Source organism: Suricata suricatta, chromosome 5 (assembly GCF_006229205.1).
Source record: "Suricata suricatta isolate VVHF042 chromosome 5, meerkat_22Aug2017_6uvM2_HiC, whole genome shotgun sequence".
Lineage (NCBI taxonomy): Eukaryota > Metazoa > Chordata > Mammalia > Carnivora > Herpestidae > Suricata > Suricata suricatta.
The window spans coordinates 55,834,954-55,858,428 of record NC_043704.1 but is presented as its reverse complement, the minus strand read 5'-3'; the positions used below and the strand labels follow the sequence as shown (position 1 = coordinate 55,858,428).

The window sequence follows — 23,475 nt, the reverse complement described above, 5'->3', positions numbered from 1 at the left end:
TGCTGATTTTACAGTCTTGAAACATGCAGCTGTGCTATAATCTAGGCTGAGCTTGAACCATAATACAGAAAACAAAGCTCACCTGTGTAGGTGGGGTAGCTTCTTGGAGTTCATTTGCAGATCTCTCAGGTCGGGCTTTCATTTGTTCATAACAATTTTCATCCACTGGTTCTGATGAGTTGAAAAGATCATTTTACAATGGAAAAGTGAAAAATACTGGCACCAATAAAAACACATGACCCAAACAACATATAGCTGTAAAGGTGAAACCCCCAAGAGTCATTTGATTTGTCATTTTTATGGAGATGCAAAACCGTAAGGAAGCACAAACCATTTTATGCTTCAGAATGTGGAGAAGTCTTTTGCCCCACAGAATTAACAATAAGACAATAGAAGGTCACTTGGGATAAAGTCTAGATCATATTAATTTATGCCATTGCAGGACATGACAGGCTCAACTTAAACTACCATTTAGATGTTACAGAGATCCCATGTGTTGTATTTAGGCATGATTATAAATGGCACATGGGGGTGGCACAGTAGAGTGCACATGCACTGATGATGGAAATTTGGCCATTCTTTCCATAAGTGAGAAGTCTTATTTAAAGGCATTTTATTTATTTATTTATTTTTAAAGTTTATTTTGGGAGGGAGGGAGAGAGAGAATCCAAAGCAGGGACCTCACTGTCAATGCAGAGCATGACACGAGGTTCAAACTCAGGAGCCGTGAAATCATGACCTGAGCCAAAGTCACGTGCTTAATAGACTGAGTCACCCAGGGACCCCATACTCAGAATCATTTTAAAATCTAAGTCCTATTTATGAAAAAGAATGTTTAGATTATGGCTTTTGTCCCATAAATCAGTGACAGTTTAGCCAGGCTGTTTTGAGGGTATGGAACTATGAAATGCTGGTCCTAAGTACTTAGAGTTTTTGTGCAGTGTCCAATAGCCAGCAGACCTGTGCTCATTTTGTCCTATAGGGACATGCATAAGAAACTATCCATCGCCTTCTTCCCCCCAGATATGTGTATTTGAAAGGGAAAAGAAAAAGGGAGCGAGTGACTTGTAGGATGGCCTGTCACATGGCAGAAATGTGGATTGCACCAATTTGATCCCATAGGAATAAAGTTATATTTACTAATATAATGCAGGTTATCTTATAATCAATCATTCAATCATTTCTGAAAAGCAACACAGAGGAGTGATGTTTCTCAAAGAATGGTCCATGGAAAACATGTATTAGAATCACCTCGAGATTTGTCAACTAGCAAATTCCTAAACCATATCCTGGACCTACTAAATCAGAACCTGTGGGGTGGTACTTGTTCTCCCTTAGATAAAGTAACTGCAGATATGGTGGGCTTTACACCGCCAGAGTATATATGAATTGAAACCCCAAATATTATAGGTGGGCACCATGATTCTGCAAGGTGAAACAGGAGGGCAAATTATTTTTATAGGATAGTCCTAAAAAGTAGTTTTGATTTCTCAGAGTGTAGAGATTAGAAGACACTTTATAAAGAAGGGAAAGACAAAGATTAAATAATATTTTGAATCCTTTAAGAGTCTTTGATATACAGAGATTCAGATAGTTTAGTCCATTCCTGGAAATCTCTGTTAATCCCCAACTTTCCTATCATGAATTAAGGAAAAGACTTGCAGGGCCAGGATGACATTAAATACTAGCATTTACCCTTAAGTCTTCTCTAACTGGAGCTCTGGGATCAGATCATTGTTTTCTGGTTTAAGTAATTTAGTGGTGTTTTGTTTTAGAGTGGTTGAGATGTTTCAAGAAATAAGGGAAGCTGGGAATTGAAAAGTACTTGTTACCTAAGAACAAAAAATATAACACACTCAGTGGTAAGTAATGTAGCTTTTTTCTTTCTCCATTTGCCCTCAATGTAGCCCTAGATTCTCTACTTAACATGAGCAGTTAAAATAAGGGAAACCAGAAAGCATGTTCATTGTTCCAGATTATTCAGTGTAGATTTGCTTTTGTAGACCGAGAGCAAAGCTCTGTTTCCCAGAGCTATTTTCTGTTCTAGAAATAGCTTTATTTCATAGAATTCTGTGTGTAAAAATTCATAGTAAGAGAGTCTTCCTGTATTCACATTTCTTCTAGCGTACAATGAAAAAAATATAGAAAAACAGGATGTTGATTTACACTGAATGTTACAATACAATTTATAATATAGAGATTTGGAAATATATACTAAATAACATGCTAAGTATTATTGAATTTATGGTTACCATTGGGATATTTAAATGTGATTGCAACCAAAACTAAGCCACCTTACATGCTGTGGAATTAAGGGGAGGGATATTAATTTATAGATAAATACAATTTCTTGAAAAATAAAACTTACCTGGAACCACATCATCTAAGTTACCATAAATTGGTGTGTCTTCAATATAATACTCATCCTCCCTATAAATAATAAAAAATAATTAACGTTATTAGAATTTACGTTATACACAGTTCTTAACGAGTTTCTCAGCTAAATTCAATATTTGATTATATGCTCTTGTTTACTCTCAGCCTACCAAGGTAGATATATTTACGAGCAAGTGAATGGATGCAAGTGCGCATGTGCGTGTGTTTATTTGAACAGGGTTTTTTTTTTATTGACTGCGCAGGAAATAAAAAAAGAAAGTACTTATTTAGCACTTATGTTTGTCAAATGCTACTGGAACTACAAGTTCATTTGTTCATTTATTCCATTCTCAAAACAATCTGACCAGAGAGGCACTACAGCATTCCCGTTTGATAGAGGAACTTGAGGCACAAAGAAGTCCTATAATTTGAAGGTGAGAGAACTAGTCAGTGGCAGAGCTGTGACTAGAACCTAGGTTTCTATGGTTTTAGCCATACATTGTACTTCCTGTTTACTTCCCCAGAATATTACTCTGAATCATCCCCTAAAACTATGTTTACTAAGTAAAAACTAATTGACAATGAAGGCCAAAGAAATATTGTAGAGTCAGGTTGGCAGATGTAGTAAAATGATTGATCACCTATTGCATCCAGATGCTGTACCAAATGTTTTATATACATTTTACCAAAGTCCTAGGGAGATTCTGCAAAAATATTATTTCCCACTTTACAGATGGGAAGTCTAAGAGTCAGCAAGATTAGCATTATTTTCCCTAGCCCTGTGAGTTCTGCCAGCAGTAAGTACCAATTCTGAAAGCTCTTCTTTATTCCAGTGATCATTCAACCCTCAGAACAATTCTGAGATGCTTTTTTTTTAATCCCCACTGTACATACAAGGAATTTGCAACTCCTGGAGTTAAAGTGGACAAAGACAAGGGTAGTAACTCTCAGCGCTAGGATCGTAATGCAAGTCTGGTCCAAAAGCCCTGTACTATTTGCTCTTGGTGTTTGATTAAATTTCCTTACAGCTTCATCTGAGTAATCCTTTTAGAATTAGAGGAGACATCCTACTATTGTCACCAGACAATGACAATGGCCCTAGTCATCAGCTTTCACAATGGCAGGCTGGGAACAGAGGAACATATCAGGCGGTGAGAGTGGCAGTTCATAAAATAGTAGCAACTGCCTTAACTTAGAGATTACATATCATCACGAGCTGGAGGAAACTGCAAGGCGTAACATCTGTGTTACTCCCTATGCTTCTGAAAGAGGACAGAGTACATGTAAATAGTAAGTAGGTGTCCTTAAAAAAAATCAAACGATACCTGTATGAAATGGTTTGAAAAGGCCAGATGCTGGCATGTTTTTCTCTTTTCTGATAACAAAGGAACTCATCTGTAACCTTTATTTCCATCAGTAATTCAGTACAGCTTAATATTGGGATATGGAATAGTCCCTGTTCATGGTTTTTCTCTGGCTATGCAGAGAATATAATAGCAAAAGGTGAAGAATTTTTAATAAGATAATCCATCCATTTTCCTAGCTTACATAGATAGCAGATACAACCTGCAAATGATAAATCATGTCCAAAAAATGAATATCATTTCATTCTCTATGAACGAAAATAAGATGTGATTTATAATGCACTGCCCTATGTCTACAGGCAGGTCTCAAATGATGAATCATCTCAAATAAACTATTACAAAGGAACAGTTGCCTAACCAACAAATTAAAAAATATATTTTTACTTAGCAATGCCAAATAGCTCCAGCATATTGCAAATACCTAATAAAGTCTAAGCACAAATATTTGGCAGTGTTTTATGTAGAAGATCAATTACTATTAAAATTAGATTAATAAATAAAGCCATATCCCAGAGGCTAGTACATTGCTCTGAACATGTATGAAATGGTCCTCTGACCAATAAGCACATTTACTGATGCTACAAAATCTAAAATAATGTTAATTATATCTTTTGCTAGGGGCCAAATTTTCTACTTTGCATATATTTTCTGTATTTCCTATTTTTAAAGTTTTAATTTCATCATTATTTTATTGTGAAGTTCTTTTAGAAAAATGGTTGAATACTTTATTATCTAAGTAGATTAAATAAGTAAATTCAGTTTTAAAAAATCATTACTTCCATTTGAGTGATTTTGGGCATAAATTCTCTGAGTTTCAATTTCTTTATTTATAAAACAAGTTTATTAAACTATTTAATCACTATTGTTCTTTTCAGCTCTGAAATTCTATGATATAACTGTAGAGTTCCAACATCCAAATAAAAATGAAAGATATTCTATAAAACCAAAAATAGCTATTTTAAGGGGCCAGAAATTTGTGAGGTTGTGAAAAGAGCAAGCTTAGGGGAGTCTATCAGGGGTTTTCGTGTTACCTTGATTTGTTTAGTAGGTATTTCTTCAGATTGTCAGATATATATGTTTAGGCACCATTAATGTATATTGCTTTTTAAAGCCATAAGAGGAGATAAAACTACTTTATGGAATGAGTATAGATAGAGAAGAGTTTCATGAGATTAGCCTTGAACACTCTGATGTCAAAGTTCAGGAATCAGCAGAGAAGGAACTGCATAAGGAGGAAAATCAAAGATGGGTTGGGGGAGCGGAGCCCAGAGCCTAGAGAAATAAGTGTCTCAAGGCTAGAATAGTAGAGAACAACAATGTATCAAATGCTACAGATGGACTGCATACAATGACACTAAGATTTGGCCATGTGGATTTCACTGGTGACCTTGACAAGAGCTGAGTTGGTGGATTACTGACAGCTGAAAATCGAATAGAGTAGATTCAAGAAAGAAGAGGAGGAGAAACCATCAAATACAGACAGAACATAGATGGAACTTTCATGTATTGCTGTAAAGGGTACAGAGCAATGGAAATGTAGCTGTGGGAAATCTACTAAGAAGTGAATCCAGTGGTACTCCCTGTGAGGGGGATGGCCTATGGGTTCTCAGAGCAATGACATCTAATGCTAAAGTTCTATTCTCTTGCTCAGAGTTCCAATTTTCTTCTAATATATCCATTCTTTGTAGCCTATTAAACACAAGTTGCTTATATTGCCAGTGCTTTGGAGCCCTTGAAAAGAAAGATCTTTCACCAAGGTTTTGGGGAAAGGACAATGGAAAGATCTGCCAGCATGAAGAAAGAATTCTAAAGATTGTGGAAAGACACCTAGAGCAGTGACACAGAGCTGTGACAAAAGGACAATCAAGAATAAGATTTTTGGTGGGGTGCCTGGGTGACTCAGTCAGTTGAGTGTCTGACATCAGCTCAGGTCATGATCTCATGGCTTATGGGTTCAAGCCCTGTGTTGGGCTCTGTGATGACATTTCAGAGCCTGGAGCCTGCTTTTGATTCTGTGTCTCACTCTCTTTCTCTGTCCCTCCCCACTCACACTCTTGCTCTCTCTCTCTCAAAAATAAATAAAAATATTAAAACACTAAAAAAGAATAAGCTTTTAAAAAAGTTTAATGTTCCCCAAGCAGGGGAGGGTCAGAGAGAGAGGGAGATACAGAATTCGAAGCAGGCTCCAGGCTCTGAGCTAGCTGTCAGCACAGAGCCTGATGCGGGGCTCAAACCCACAAACCTTGAGATCATGACCTGAGCTGAAGCCAGATGCTCAACCAACTGAGCCACCCAGGCACCCCAAGAATAAGATTTTTGAAACATATCTGTACTTCTCAAGGATTCTTTTTTTGTTTGTTTGTTTATTTATTTATTTGGAGAGATACAGAGACAGTGTGAGTAGGGGAGGGGCAGAGAGAGAGAGAGGGAAAGAGCGAATCCCAAGTGGGCTTCCTGCTGCTAGTGCAGAGCCCAATGCAGGGCTTGATTTTGTGAAACTGTGAGATTAGGACCTGAGCTGAAACCAAGAGTTGGATGCTTAACTTACTGAGCCACCCAGGTGCCCTTCAAGAATTCTTAAGAAAAAATTCTTAAGAAGGGACTAGACTTCTTGCAATCATACAGGATTAGAGCATGGCTTACAGTTATTTGTACATTAAAACTAATAAACAGAAGGCTGGGAAACGTGCAGCTATTTTGGTTACAAGCATGGGAGTGATCATGGTGAGGGCCTCATCTACCCATCTACTTGGAAGTCTCAGATATCTGGAAAGGCTACTCAGAATTTCTCTTGTCATAAGGATCCTCCCTCTTAAGAATGGATGAGGATAGTTAAGACCTGAAGTCTGTTCCAGGGCACTATGCTAGTGTATTTAGTAAAGAGGGGAAGTAAATGGAGCCTGCATAGCCCCAGAAATCCAAGAAATCATCTTAAGATAGAAGAATGTCTGGGGTGAGATCTGTTTTGTCACAAAATCATGTCTCAGTGCCACCCAGGAGCAGACCATGCAAAAAGCTGCTGAGAATCTGTCTCTAAGTTTTTCACGACAGACTCTGAAACTAAGGAGTCATGATGAATTCAAAGTAGTCAAAAACTTGAACTGATTTCCAAATTAGAGGGTAAATGGGTAGGAATTTTCTTAGACCTTAATTTTCATCTGATAAAGCAGTATCCTTTTTTAAAATCAACTCAGGTTTGTATGGAAAGTATTACATTATATCTGTATTTTTTAGATGATACAGCTGAAGTTCACCAATGCTCATTTTCCTAAGACTACAAGCCTCGTAATTACAAGAGTTTGATTAAAATCCAGAATTGTCTAGATCTCAAATCCATGATATCTCCACTGCATTGTACTTCTAATACAGATCAAAGCACCACAATTGTGTAGAATTATGTTTTAAAGGAAAAATGAAGTGGCCCAAGGGTAAATGCCAACATGCATGTATATGACTTTCTGTTAAATATAGATGCTACATTGTCCTTAAAGTGATCAAATTTTTGACCTACTAGTGCAGGAAGGGCGGGGATTTGGGGAAGCAGGAAGACAAGATCAGAAAAGCAAATTTCTTTCCCCTCTAGCATGGCTTACCACCTAAACCACTGTTGAGCAGATGTGGAGAGAGGTGCATTGGGGGAGCCCTAGCCCAAACCACCTAAGAACTGAGGAGGCATCGCTAATTTTACTTCGACCTAAGAAAGATAGTCTTCATTTCCACTTGCTGTTTTAATGCTGAAGTTTTAAAGGCTGGAGATAATTTCACATTCATTTTTGTTCTGGATCCTCCATAGCCTTCCTACAGAGGTGATTTTGGCCCCCAGACTACTAATCAGAAATAGACAAGCTTTGAAGCACCTACGTAAACTTGTAAAATAACATGCCAGCCACTTTTCATAGATGAAATCTGTATCACATATTCAAATTATGCCTGAATTGAGACTTGTTACAATAGATAACAGGTTATTAAATCCATGAGAGAAGGATCTACACTTTTGCATCTCTTGTCTACCACAATTCCTATTTATTGAACCAATATTTACTGAATGTACGAATGAGTAAATGTTATAAAAGAACCAGCCTCTTTTTCACATTTGTCCTATTTCCTGCTTACTTTGAGATGGGTATTTTACCAATTTTCCCTGCTGACTCTCAGCATCCCAATCCAAGAGTACCAACCCAGTTTTTAGCAGAATGATCAAATCACTAGATGTTCCATCACATTGTATCTTAATTGCCTTTCAAATGACAATTATCATATAAATCATCCAAGAGATTAACTTCTACATGGTTATATAGGCTTTTCTTTGTCATGTTGTTTGTTGTAACCAAATCAGCAAATCACTCTTGATATGAGATAATGAATTGAAAATTATCCCATGTTACAGAAGCCAATGTTAAATGTAAAAATAAAGATTTTCTTCTTTGTGTGAATCTACCTGCAGCCTAGATCCTGAATCTGCCAGAGATATTTCCACATGGAAAAAATTTTAAAAAGGTCTTTTAGAGGCTAACAAAAAGCTTCTAATATTATCCTACTCAGTGAGAAAGCTCTGTTTGAGAAAGACCTTTCTGCTGTTCAGTCTACCATTTCAGAAAGGTCTTGAAGAGTCCTCTAGGAAATTCTCTATATTTAGATGTTTTTTTATCCTAAAAGAGAAATTTCCAATCTAATAACATATTTGGGCCAGAATATATGATGCCAGAAAATGAAAATTCTTTACTATGATTTATACCATAAACTTTTTTTATAAAGAAAAATCATCCAAATTTCCCTGCAACTAATTCAACAGGTATTAAAGAGAATAAGTTATACCTATAACCATATATTATTTTAGGGTTGATTTATCACAGTTCCCTATTGACATTACTTTTAAAAGGAGAACACCATGAAGCATGCTTATGTATGCATGTGCCTATGTATATTTAAAAAAAATTTTTTTTAAGTATATTCAATTTTGAGAGACAGAGTGTGAGAGGGGGAGGGGCAGAGAGAGAGGGAGACACAGAATCCGAAGTGGGCTCCAGGCTCTGAGCTGTCAGTGCAGAACCCAATGCAGGGCTCAAACTCACGGACCATGAGATCATGACCAGAGCCAAAGTTGGACACTTAACTGACTGAGCCACCCAGGTGCCCCTGTAATTCTTAAACTTTATTAGATATTGCTAGATTTCTTTTCCACCCTGGTTTCTTAAGGGCCACGCAATTCTATATGACAATTCCATATGGAATGTCATATATATGTGTATATATATATACATATATATATATACATATATATATATAATGACTGAATTCTTATGAATTGATTTGAATCATAATCTAGGACATATCCTTTTGAAATTGACAAGAATTCTGTAGCTACTAGGTTAGGGTCTCATTTTGTCCCATAACCAGCTCCCTTATTGACTCAGGATATATAGGGAAAATAATAACAGTATAGCTCTTGATCTTCAGATAGGACCAGATAGGAGTAAATCAGATAGGAGTAAAAATAATTAGAACTCACTTTTTATTTTATTTTTACCCAAATGTGACAACTCTAAACTAAACCTATAAGCAATATAGCACTTATTACTTCCCCTTATTAGTTAGGAATCCTACTACATAACTTATTTTCTACATACCTGGGAATGTAGTCTTCAGTGTATTTGTACATTTTACCTGAAAAATATTAAAAATAGACAAAAGAACTTTAACATACATTTGTTAAATCTTCTAGAGAACATTGTGAAGGGAGCTTAGCCTCATTGTCCTGAGTCTCAGTTAATATCTTAAATCAAGACATTTGCCCACCACCACCAGACATAATGATCTTCTCTGATTTGGGGTAATCTTCTCTCTTAGAAATTTGAGATGGAAACAACAGAACTTGGAAGTGATATAGAGCCTGCATCTGTGGCCATTTTATGCAGGGGAACATCAAGTGACGAACGTGGGGACCTCTACCCCTGTTTTGACAGTGAGGCAGTCCATGGTGAGTGGGGCACACTGTCCCTTCTGCCTTCATGTTCCATAAAACAGCTCTGCCTCCTGACAGATTTCCTTCTTTGGCCTTGCTGATTTAAATAAGCTTTTCTTCCTTACCAAAAACAAACAAACAAAAACACAAAACAACTCCTAGAAGACTTATTTATCTATTTTTGAAGTGTCTGTGAACACTTCTTGTCATGTGAACAGGAAGACAAAAATCATGTTCAGGAAGTTGCTCTGGTTGTAACTCTGTCTCATCCACATGGGACAAATAAGTAAGGAGAGATGAGGATTCTAAGGAGAAGAGAACTATAAAAAGTTGGGACCACAGTCTAAAAGTAATCAAAACAGTGGAGTGATTTTTAAAAGAAACAGTATACTGGTCTGCAGTGACAATACTGTTTAGAGATCTGAGGTAGGCTCATAAAAACCATGAAAAAATTATGTGCCAAGTTTCCAAAAGGAACTCTCTGTTGAACCTTGAAGATGGTGGCTCAAAGGCAAATAAAAGGCAGTATTCTTACTTAAAATTAAATATACAAGTTCAAACTCGAAAAAAATAGTTTTAAGAATTTTTTTAGTCAAAAGCAATAGATTCATAATAAATTATTGAGAGAAATTAAGGGAAAATTAGAATATGGTTTTAAGAATTAAGATTAATATTATGAAGAATTATTATCTGTTCATCAGTAAATTTTCTTAGATGTTGAATTGAATGGATATAATGAATACTGTGATATTTGTTATATTTTAACTGTAAGTTATTCAACCTGGCATTAAATAGCAAAATCTTGCAAAAGCTATTTCTATAAAAATGAAGCCCATCATTATCTGAGTCTCTGGCAATAACACAGAGAAAATAGTAACCAAAGGGTGATCTTTAAGTTTAAACATATAAAAAACACCATGTTGGTAGGGAACTGGCAAAAATATTTTCAAATGACTGAGTAAGTCATCAAACAACTAGATTAATTTTAGTTAGATTTATGTGTGACAAAGTTGAGTTATTCTCCAGAGAGGTCATTAACTGTTAGAGAAACATTATTGGAACAAATTATTAAAATCATCATGTTGGTGGATGAAGTGGACCTGTCAGACATCAGTGTATTTGGAAGAGTTCTGTGAAAGACCAAATGCAGGAAGTTTTGCAGAGCAGGTAGACGGAGCACCAATGGAACCAAAAATGATTAGTATGATCCACTAGAATGTATCTGAAAGATTCCTCTTCTAGCCCACAGGCAATGCCCTACCATGATCTGCATATAAAAGATGCAGCTATTTCAACTACCTTCAGATTAGTCTTGTGAATATGAACACAGATGGATGTTGAGAGAAGGCTAGAGAAATCCTCTGTTGCACAGAGCCACAAGTTAATGGAAACACAAGATCAGAAAGCTTCAGAAACAGAAATAATAACAATAAACATAAGAAAAATAGAGAAAATTGAAAACTTGAAAATATAAAGTATGCATTGAGTTCTTTTTAAATGACAGAAATGTTTATACTCAGGTCGTTAATTATTATTCACATTTGCCTGGAATTAAAATGCATATACAAGAGTTTAGTCAAATGGTAGCCTGATGTAACATAGAAAACTTCGAGGTGAGAAATCAAAAGATTGGATTTGGGTAGCAGCTCTTCAATGCATTTGCCATGGGCCAACATGCAAATCACTTTAGAACTTGATTCTCAGGGCACCTAGGTTGAGCATCTGACTCTTGATTTCATCTCAGGTCATGATCTCTCAGTTCATGAGTTGAAGCCTCATAATGGGCTCTGTGCTGTGTCAGCATGGATCCTGTTTGGAATTCTCTCTCCCTCTTCCTCTACTCCTACCCCACTCATGTTCTGTCACTGTCTCTCTCAAAATAAATAAACTTAAGGGGCGCCTGGGTGGCTCAGTTTGTTATGCGTCCGACTTCAGCTCAGGTCATGATCTCATGATTTGTGGATTTGAGCCCTGTGTTGGGCTTTGTGCTGACAGCTCAGAGCCTGGAGCCTGCTTCAGATTCTGTGTCTCCCTCTCTCTCTCTGCCCCTCCCCTTATCACACTGTCTCTCTCTGTCTCTCAAAGATAAATAAATGTTAAAAAAATTAAAGAAAAAAGAAAAAACTTAAAAATAACTCTACTTAAAAAACAAAAAAACAAAAAACTCTGATTCTCTATTTATCCATAAAGTAGAGATAATAATGCCAACAGCATGTAAGTAGATGTAGAAGATAAATGAAGTAATTTTTGTTAAAAACATTTTAGAAAATGACAATTGATTTTTAGTATTATACATACTAAATCCAATCATATAATAAGCCACAACTTAACTGTGCTGATTTGAATTGCATCTCTTCATTAAATGGATTAGCAAAAAACAAGTTTGTGTAATTAAAGTGCTATTTTAAAGGTAAGAGATTTACAAGTAAAGCTTGATTTGTAGTGAAATGACAAAATCTCACTTCTGGCAAGAGGATTGTCATCAAGTGAGTGTTAAATTGAGAGAAAAAAATAAAAAATAAAGAATTTGAAAGGAAAAATAGAGTGACATTACTTAAATAGAACAAGAAAAAAATAGGCATGGGGTCAAAGTTTATCCCACACAGGCTTATATTTTTTAAATGTTTTTTATTTTTATTTTTTTATTTTCGAAAGAGAAAGACAGATAGACACCAGGGAAGGGACAGAGAGAGGGAGACAGAGGTTCCAAGCTGACAGCAGAGAGCCCACTGTGGGGCTCAAACTTATGAACCCCGAGGTCATGACCTGAGCCAAAGTCAGATGCTTAACTGACTGAGACACCCAGAAGCTCCCAGACTAATATTTTTAAAAGACAATGTGTATTTTTCAGTTGGAAGTGCTTGGAATATGAATGTTGGTACCTGGAAAGTATACTAATGTAATGTATAAAAGGACAGCTCTATGGAAAGAAAATGTTGGATGCATTATCGGTAGAGAAAAGCAAAACTAGGTTTGGACCAAAAAGATTTGTGAGAAAAAGAAAGCAGAAGCCACTATATGAAGGATACAATATAATGATGTGATGCTTACCTGGAAGGAAAGGAAAATAAAACAATGTGGGGGAAAAAATAAATAAAAGGACACGATACACCAAGACCAATCATATTGAAGAAGCACCCTGAAAGGGTCCTTAAAAAGTTCAAGGACACCATTTTCTCCACTCCTCTCAGATTAGAATTTAAATGTATAATCTGGAGCTGGAGATCTGTACTTGTGTGGTTTTAGTTTTACAACCCTTACTATAAGAAGTGTGATAGTATATGATTTCTTACCACAGGGGAGTGGTAATCAAAAATTTAGAGGTTGGAACTAAGGAGGAGAAAGGTCAGCAAGCTCAGGCTCCTGAAAAAAGTTTTCTCTGTCATGAAGTCTTTTAAGTTTATTTGAAAATAGGGGTGCCTGGGTGACTCAGTCAGTTAAGTGACTGACTCTTGATTTTGGCTCAGCTCATGGTCTCATGGCTCTTGAGTCTGAGCCCTGCATCTGGCTCTGTGCTGACAATGCGAAGCCTGCTTGGGGTATTTCTCTCTCTCTCTCTCTCTCTCTCTCTCTCGCTCTCTCTTTTTCTCTCTTTCAGCCCCTCCCTGCCTCTCTCTCTTTCTCTCTTTTTCAAAATAAACTTAAAAATGTTTTTAAATAAAAATAATGGCATACTTTAAAAGCTACCTATTTAGCTCAGTGATATTTAGTAAAATAAAAAGCAGTTTTTATGTTACTATGAAACAGTTACATTGCAAGATTCTGTGTGAGAAGAATGGAGTGAGTTTTCATAATCCTCTCTGTGATTCAGACATAGACAACTTGCGGTTAGGTTCATGGTTGAGAGGATGTAAGTAAATATTTGCTTTTATGTTTTCCCCTTTAAAGTGTTTACTCTTCCATATGCAATATATAACAAGAAAAACCAGCACATGGTTTAAACTTCATAATAACATTTTTTGATAGGTTCATGTGAAAATGTGAAAAATGTGCCATAATTTTCAAGCATCTAGGAAATATACTGATAGGACTTTGATGTATGAGCAAACAATGAACTTATTTATCCTTCTCAAAACAGACAGGAAAGGTTGGATAAAGAATATTTTTTTGGTTTTAAAGGAGGACAAAGCTAATACATTCCTAGCAGAAAAAGAAATAAATATAATCCTCCCAAAGAATCACATAAAATGTAAGGTTTATTTTGGAGGGAAGGGATAACTCCATTACAAAGCTTCTACCTCTCTATCAAGGAGAGGCTTACCATGTCAACCTGATTGAATGTGTAGATACCGTATTGTTGCTGGGATGGAGATTTTTCTTTGTAAGCCATTTAATACACCAGCAAAACTTATTCACTGACTCTTTGCATTAGGTGGAGTCATATCTTGCAAGTTTCTTAGCCACAAAGAATACCACAAAGATGCATAAATAAAAAGTTCCATGGGGACATGGGTACAGGGGCACTGTGTTCACAGACCAAGTGGCAGAAAAGCTGGCTAACAACTGAATCTCTTCTGGTCTGTCCGGAGAAACAAGGCCAGGAGGAGTCTTTAGCAGGACTGGAAGGAAGTCAGTTTGCAGAACTAATCCCTGAATCACCTGGAACCGCTGTGTGGGAAAGACCATGCAATTCGCTCATGTGGACCAGCACATGAGCGATGCTGGGGGAACTGTCAGGAGAAGCTGGGGCGGTTGGGGGTGGGCTCTAGACAGCAAAAGGGAGGTGGAATGAGAACAAAAGGCATTTTAGCATCACTGAGCACTGCTGTAAAGCTAAACTGAGGTTTGCACACTAATAAAATGCAAGACCCAAGGTTGTGTGCTTACCTAAAAAGGGCAGGTTTCGCTCAAATAAAATAATTTGCAATAGGCTAATGGTTAGAACTGATTCCATGAAAGCCTATGGAAAATGCTCCAAAAGGACCCTGTGTGTGACTTAAATGAACACAGCAATAATTACTAAAACTCAGGTTATTACATAGATGTGTTAGATAATATAGAGTTGGGCAGAAAGTGACCCAGAAGCTGGAGAGGACCTAGAGAATATAGAGATGGTGAGAGTGGTGAGAAGCCAGAGGAACGAGCATTCCCTGAAATAACCGACACTAAAATTAAACGGGATACCATGTAGTGATAGCTAGCCTTTAACAAATACTTGTGGAGGGAGGGAAGGAAGCACCAGGGCAACCAATAGTGGTGATGTGGGCTATACACTGTGCAGGACTGACCTCCTCAGTCCCCAACAGCCCCCATGAGGTATCTGTATAATTCTGTTAAGAGACCTATGGGCTATATGGTATTCTCCACAGTTTTAGGCAAGAAACTGAAACTACGAGAAGTTATGTTTCTTGTACAAGAGACGTCCCCGGTAAATATTGAAAGCAGGGTTCTGATTCATGACAGATGGACTTCAAAAGCCATGATGCTAAAAACAAATTGAGAGAACAGAAATTGATTTTTTAAAAAATACAAAATAAGTGTAATTTACTATTTCCTGTTTTAAAAAAGCTGTTATTTCACAGCATACTGCTTTTAGACAAAGTAATTTACGGTATACCTGAGGCAGTAAGGGTTTGTACAATTGAAAATAAAATAAAATAAAATAAATCTGTTTTGTTTTTTTTTTACAGAAAAACTCTTTCTTTTCTTTCTTGAAAACTCTTTTTTTTTAAAGAAAAACTCTCTTTCTTTCTTTTTTTTCTTTTTCTTTTCTATCTAAAAAGTTAGTCTACACTCTTTCAGCAGTGGTCAACTAACCATTATAAGAAAACAACTCTCAAAGGGAGTTCATATGATGGCAAATGGTATGAACATGGATAAATTAATTCCACTGAACAAACTACCAAAACTGAGAACTGAAAGCCCACTTGCTCCCTGGCCCCACACAGATTTTTGGACGATAGTCACTGGAATCAGTGGAAGAGTGAAGTACCAGTTCACCATGGTTATTCTTGCTTCCACCTGTAATCATTTCACCTCTATAGCGCTAGGTTCACCTTTTCTTAAATCACAGTATTATCTGCATTCATGAAATATTTTAGTGAAGAAATTAAAATACAGTCATGTTAAGCTGTTGTAAAAAAAAAAGTGCTACTCTTAGCCCATTTTTTTTTTCTATGAAGAAAGCTTTTATCGAAGATGTTGGATGATGGGTCATTCATGCATCTGACTTATAAAACATGTTTGAAAAAAATATTTGATTAAAAAATTAATTGCTGAAATCATTGCTTGTGAAAACGCATTGCCTGCCTGGAGTTTCAGGCATGGAAATGCTATAATAGAGATCCTAAAAGAGTGTTGGATTTCTGACCAAGGACGTTTGGTCAACAGTGTAAAAACAGAATGTGCTAGTCGAAACCATGTTCGACGGAGAATTAGACAGACTGGGCCCTTATCCTTGACTTTGCTATTGAGTAGACATGTGACCTCAGCTACGCCACTTCACTTTCTAGTGTTTCATATCTTTTTTGAGAGGCGTGACAATAATGCCTTCTTCTTTATATTTTACATTTGTGTTAGCAATGCTGAAGAAGGCACTCCTAAGAGGATCAAGGACTCTCCCCAGAATCTAACCATTGCTCTAAATTAGCTTCCTGCAGTTTTACTGGGTCACATGTGTCTAATGTAACTTTATCAACTTCATTTATTTTCATCTGTTAAAAAGCATTGACAATTTCTTTTCTATTCATTATTACCACAGAAATGTCCTGCCCCCCATAGAATTTTGGCTCTAGCATATTAAGACCTTTCTCAGAAATAGGTGAACTTTCATATCCATCCATCGATCCATCCATCCAACCACCCACCTGGCACACTTGTGTTGAATGCCAACAGTGTGCAAAGATTGTGCCCATTGCTGTACACTACAGTATTTCAGTCATGCCCATGAGAAAGAAAACCACATGGTTCACACTGCCCGACCCGCTCGTTGAAAAGAAAAGCTGACCCTGGGAGTGTTAGATAATGCCCGTGGGTCAGCCTGTTGCTTTTCTAGTTCTCTTCTGATCTCAATACAGTCCTGCTGCCCATTAGAGGCTTTGACTTGATGCTGGGGGGTTTGAGTAGGCGCGAGTGAAAGCTTGAAGATTTAGTCTTCACTCTTCCCATCACGTATCAGTGAGAATCTTTATGGCTGCTACAGAATAAACTACAATTTTTCAACTACTGTTGAATTGGAGAAGGAAAACTACATTTTACCAGGACAATTTCCTCCTACTCTATAACATAGGGCAGATAAAGCAGAGATTGGGAGGCTGTTCATATTCTAATATGATTGTATTTTACAGTGAGAGAAACTTTAAGGTGGAAAAAAATCAAATAGATTTTCTACAGATAAAAATATCCTACTGCAGGTCATTTCATAAAATTCTCTTCTTCTGTAGATTTTCCAGCAACTCGGTCTCCATTCACACTGTTACTATCTATCTGGCTATTTCTCAAAATGTCTTACCTTGTCGCTGCTTTTCCACATAGTGGGAAATATTGAAGATCAGTGATACAAGCAGAGCTAATCCCAAAAAGGCTAGAATTACCCAGACATAATAGTGGCATCCAGAGTTTTCTGGAAAACAAACAAACAAACATACCTATCATATATTAGCTGCTTACCAATTTATTTTGAATTGGGTATTCCCACAATTAAAACCATAGTATTTTTTCATAATAAAGAAAAAAAATCCTCTGCCAAGAAATGAATTACCACTGACAAAGACTTCTAGATTTCAAATGGTTATTGGTGATAAGTCCCTGCATTCAGCATGAACCAAAGGAAGCAAGTTTCCCACATTCTTTGTGTTGATGAAATGAAAGACATTTTTAGTTTTGCTGCTAAAATTTGACAACTGGTGACTGGTTATAAAAACTTTGGTCCAAAATCAAGAACATCCATACTCATTCCAACTGTACTTTAATTTTTTTTGAGTACTTGTTGGCATTGTAGTGGTTGTTAAACTGCCCTCAGTGGTCCTGTGTATTTGAATATATCTTTCATTTTCCTTCTTTCCTTCCTTCCTTTTTTCCTTCCTTTCTTGTCTTTCTTTCTTTCCCTCTTTCTTACCATATTTATTTTTAAATGAACTTAGCTAGGCACATAGATGATTAAATATATAAGATATATATGCATTTATGATGTAGATGTACCTATACATATATGCATATGATTTGCATATTGCTTATTTATATGTACTTTGCTTTTGTTTGAACTAGTCTGTAGCTCTTTAAACACCAGTATATCAATCCAGTAATGTCTGTTACCTTCTCTCCAATTTGGCACCATGTTATTTAGATGTTCAAAATACCATAAACACTACAGAGAATTGGATCATTTCTGCCTTCTGCTCTGCAGCACGATATATAAAGTACATAATTTATGAACATTTTAAAATAATTGATTTAATAAATAATTAGTAAATGGGAAAAGTTAACTGATAATAGTGGTGAAATGTGAGGTTTATTTTCTTTGAAGGAATTTTTATGTTTCATAAAGTGTTAGAAAATTGAGAAGACTAAAATAGTCTTTCGTCTAATAAACCCACAAATTAATTTGGTTAAAAACACTAAGGTTTGGAAGAACCTTATTTATTCATCACAAATATAATCCCATAAATATTTATGAGAATTCTACAACACAGTAATCGTTAACTATTTAAAATATACTAGTAATTATAGGCATTACATGATACTGCCTATATTCCTAGAAGTATTTATTTGGTTTTTATGTTTAAGTGTTTATGGAAAAAAACACAAGTGCATACTAAGTGTAAATTTTAAAAATTCTGGCAACAGCAAAATGTAGAAAAACATGTAAGATTCACCACTAGAGTATAAATGGGTCACTAATATTATACTAATTAGCCTTTAAAAAACACCAGTATGTCTGCGGGATTTTTACCATGTTACTAGGTTATCTGTAGTGGCTTCATGGGATAACACAGTGTTGTTGTAATACAATGCATCTGCCCATTTCTCTAAGACAGATATTCTGATTTTTTAAAAATGTTTTTCTCTTACACATAATAATGCAAGAAACTTCATTGGACAGGCATTTTGTGCATACGTGGGTTCATCTGTAGAAAGAGGCTCGTGGGAATACAACTGCTGGACCAAAGGGAGTTTTTAAGGCATACTTTCAGAGAGAGGTTGTGCCTCACCCCCATTGATAATAGTCCTTTTCATGAGGTTCATGTAACGAGAATTGTGGAGAATGGGGCCAGCAAGTTATCTTACTTCCCAGATGGGTCCTTCTTTGCTATCATAACATAGAGGTATTAATTTCTGCTGTTATCAAATTAATGGTCAAATACATGAATTATTAAAGACTTTTTTCTTCTAGAAGAAGTCCAGCTGCAGTTCTAGGTTCTTCCACATTTTAAGGTAATTTGAGAGCACACATGACATTTTCTACCAAGATAGCTCACAATGATCATTTCAGATTATTCAGCCTGTCTAGTACATTCTAATCACTCACCCTCTACAGTCACTGTATTGGTGACAAACAAATGAATTTTAGTTGCTACACAGAGGCCAGACTTATATATATCATCCGTGTTCAAAATTAAAGACCATTAGTTAACTCAGACAAGCAAAAAAAGAAAGCTAAGAATCAACCATAATTCTATTATCAAGAGACAATCGCCATGAACACCTTGGTTCATATACTTCCAATTATTTTTCTCTGTGTAGACATGATTATGGACAGAGACATGAGATTCAATTATATTGAATACACTGTTATCTCCTTTCACTCCAATAATTTATAGTGTGCTTCTTTTTTATAGATAAAATATGATTTCATTTCTCTTAGCAGCTCTATATTCTTCTAAATGAATTTTCTGTAACTTATTTAAACAATCCCTTATTGTTAGACATGTAAGTTGCTTGTGATTTTTAGTTATATAAGCAATGTTGTGATGGATATCTGTAGCTAACACTATATACCCAACCTTAATTTTTTATTTCAGGTAAAAATTCTTTTTTTAAAGTTTGTTTATTTTTGAGAGAGGAGAGAAAGAAAGAGAATGAACAGGGGAGGGGCAGATAGGGAGAGAGAAAGAGAGAGAGAGAGTATTAAGCAGGCTTTGTGCTGTTAGCATGGAGCCCGATGTGGGGCTCAAACTAACAAACCATGAGATCATGACCTGAGTAACAATTCTTGATTTGTTAGGTCAAAAGATACACACATTAGAAAGGATATTGATATCTTGATGGCCCAGGTTTAAATTTTTTAATGTTTATCTTATTACTTATTTTTGAGAGAGAGACAGAGCATGAGCAGGGGAGGGGCAGAGAGAGAGAGAGAGGGAGACCCAGAATCTGAAGCAGGCTCCAGGCTCTGAGCTGTTAGCACAGAGCCTGATGGGGGCCCAAACTCATGAACCGTGAGATCATGACCTGAGTTGAAGTCGGACACTGAACCTACTAAGCCACCCAGGCATCCCATTGATGGCCTAGGCTTTAAAGCACAATATTAAGGGGTACCTGGATGGCTCAGACAGTTAAGCACCTGACTTGGGCTCAGGTCATGATATTGAGGTTTATGGGTTTGAGCCCCTGACAGGCTCTGTGCTGACAATTTAGAGCCTGGAGCCTACTTCAGATTCTGTGTCTCCCTTTCTCTCTGTCCCTCCCCTGCTTGTGCTCTGTGTCTCTCTTTCAAAAATAAACAAACATTAAAACAAAATGTTTAAGGGGTGCCTGCATGGCTCAGTCAGTTAAGCAGCCAACTTGGGCTTGGGTCATGATTTCATGATTCATAAGTTTGAGCCCCTTGTTGGGCTCTATGCTGATAGCATGGAGCCTGGAGCCTGCTTCAGATTCTCTGCCTCCCTCTCTCTCTGCCCCTCCCCTGCTGTACTCTGTCTCTCTCTCACTCTCTCAAAAAGAAACAAACATTAACAAAAAATTTTTTAAAAGGTTTTTTAAACACAATATTAAGATGACCCTTCTCAGGCTGATCTGGCCTCTAATCCTATTAATTCAGTTGGCCCTGACTTTATGTTTTTGGCTCTTTTGGTTCATCCACACTACATTAGCTCCCATCCTGATAGCTACTATGTTCTCACACACTGTCTCATATAGTCCCCTCCTTTGTGGTTTGTGGAGGAAGTTGTCCCTTTGTCTTTTCTCTGGATCCTGTGACATGGGTCCTTCATGAGAGGGTGCCTGCCCCTATCTTTGCCCTAATCATAGAGAACATCACACTTTTGTTCCCTTACCATGAACTATTTCCACAAATGTTACTTTAGGTTTTGTATCTTTTAGGACTTATCTGCTATACTTGCCCAATAATATACCCTGCTACAATCATTCTGAAGTACTTATGATTCTCCATAGATACCATACTTCCCATTTCATGTCCTTATGTCTCTGTATATTTGCTCCTTTGCCTGAAATGCCTTTCTCCCCAGCTACTTGACAAATTCATAGTCATCCTCAAGGCTACCTTTTCTTTGAAGCATTTCCTCTATGCTTCCTGTCCCCCATCAAGTGACATCTTTTACACCCCCCCCCACATTTCAACAAATATTGAGATAATCATTTATATGTAAAAATCTCTTTGTACTTGACTTTGGCCTTCCCAAAGGACAGAAAGAAGGCCGTATTCATCTTGGTCTTCATACCTCAATGTCCTCATTGTATGTATTTTTGTGGGAACTAAGTGAGTTAAAATAGGTAATGAAATTTGTATAAGAGTATTCCTCACCAGTAAGATGTTCCATAAATGTTAGGTATTGCTATTCTTTTTAAACATTTTGAGTGTAGTCGACACACAAGTTTACATTAGTTTCAGATTCACATCTCTATACATTATATGGTCTCAGCTATCATCTGTCCCCACACAACACTATTACGATACCAATGACTGTATTGTCTACACTGTACCTTTTACTCCCATGACTTAGTCAATTAGTACCTGGGAACTATTGTTATTCTTATTCTCATCTTACTACCAATGAGACTCCTATTATTATTATTTCAGCACAAAGTAGGTTCTCACTAAACATGTGTCAACTGACTAAATAAAAGACAAGTGAAGTGAAGACAGACAATGTAATGAGTAGGGCCAACAGAAAGGTTCTGATCAAGTATGAGGTCTAGACATACTCATAATCTAGGAACAACAAGTTGAAGATTCTAGTACATTTGTCTCTAGTGCTATTGAAAAAAGACCACATGTACCCCAATGTTCATAGCAGCACTGTCAACGATAGCCAAAACATGGAAAAAGCCTAAATGTCCATCACCTGATGAGTGGATCAAGAAGATGTGGTATATATACACAATGGAGCACTACATGGCAATGAGAAAGAATGAAATATGGCCATTTGTAGGAAAGTGGATGGACCTTGAGGGTGTCATGCTAAGAGAAATAAGTCAGGCAGAGAAGGACAGATACCATATGTTTGCACTCATAGGTCTAACAGGAAATTTTCAGAATGACCTAGCTTTAAGAAAAGCAAGCAGTTAGTAGTGCTTAAGAAAAATTGATTCAGTATCTAATGGATAGTTGATACCTGTCACAACAAAGCATTTTATATACTGTTAAGTGAAACTGCAATACAATCTAAGTTTATTTTGGGAGTGTTTGCTGTATAATGGGATTTAATGAAATGTTTAGAGGTGCAGTAGGCATGACTTTGAGTAGATAATGAAAGAAAATGCAAAATTCTTATTGATTTATGATGTGGTTTCATCTTAGCTTGGGCAAACCAGGCAGTATTTAACACATAGTAGCAGAATATTTACTATTGAAGCTTGAAAAGATGTGAGTTCTTTGTGTGCAATCTTTCATTTATGCATGTGAAAGGGTCTTCCTTTTTTTTTTAAATATTTTTACATTGTAGTACTTGTTTTGCTTGTTGGAGGTGTTTGCTAACTTAATACATTCTGTCAAGGACAGAAAATTAAAAAAAAAAAAAGAAAAAAGACCTACATCCCAGTAGCTAGGAAATAGATCCTTGTAAGAAGAATAACACATTAGACCACTGTAATCTTGCTGAAAGTGCTCTGAACAACATCCTAATTCTCTCTGCCCTGAATCTACATTTACCAAAAATCCTACAGATTATTATATTTTTTCCAGGGAAGTTGGTGCTAGCAGCTAGTTATCCAATTAAATGTATGGGATGTCCCTTAATATAAACATAAAATTTTATTTTCTTGTTTAAAAATCAGTCTTTGGGGAGTTTGGTTAATGTCAGTGAAGTCTCTGGGAAAAGAATTTAGAAAATACCACTAGTTGAGGTAAGCTGTATAAGCCAGCTGCAACCCTAGAAAATATATGCCTGCATAAAACTGGGATATTAATGACATAGGGTCAGGGTGAGTAGGAATAATCTCCTCATGGAACACACAGTAACTTTCAGAAGCATGAAGTGAGATATGCCTTCATTCTCCTCTTTTGCCTTGAAGACCAATCAGTGTCTTTACTTTTACTTGTTAAATGCATACTGTCCTACGATGAGAAGAGAAAAATAAGGGTTTTCCTATATGCTGATAACATGGTTCCTCCTTCATAAATCGAGAGTGGCCTCATGAAATAGTTGTTCTGTCTGCTTATTGTTAGAGAAAGAATGGAGAAAGTATAACTACTTAAAATTATGGTTTTAGGCAAATATTTGTTATTATTTTTTTCAGTTTAGTAGTTATACGCCACAAGATAGCATAATATAGTATAGCTTACCTAAGAACACATATCACAGATAATTTATTTTTTAAATGTTTATTCATTTTTGAGAGACAGAAAGAGACAGAGCACAAGTGGGGGTGGGGCAG

At 36.5% G+C, this 23,475-nt stretch overlaps 1 protein-coding gene across 1 annotated transcript in view; it reads right to left on the bottom strand.

Moving 5' to 3' along the window:
• Positions 1-23,475, bottom strand: part of LOC115291709 (T-cell receptor-associated transmembrane adapter 1) — a 39,119-nt gene that overhangs the window by 7,584 nt on the left and 8,060 nt on the right. The window contains exons 2-5 of the mRNA XM_029939260.1: positions 17,153-17,263; positions 9,368-9,404; positions 2,369-2,430; positions 83-171 (exon numbers count right to left, since the gene is read on the bottom strand). Of these exons, the coding sequence (XP_029795120.1) occupies positions 83-171; positions 2,369-2,430; positions 9,368-9,404; positions 17,153-17,263 (299 nt within the window). The remainder of the gene's footprint in view (positions 1-82; positions 172-2,368; positions 2,431-9,367; positions 9,405-17,152; positions 17,264-23,475) is intronic.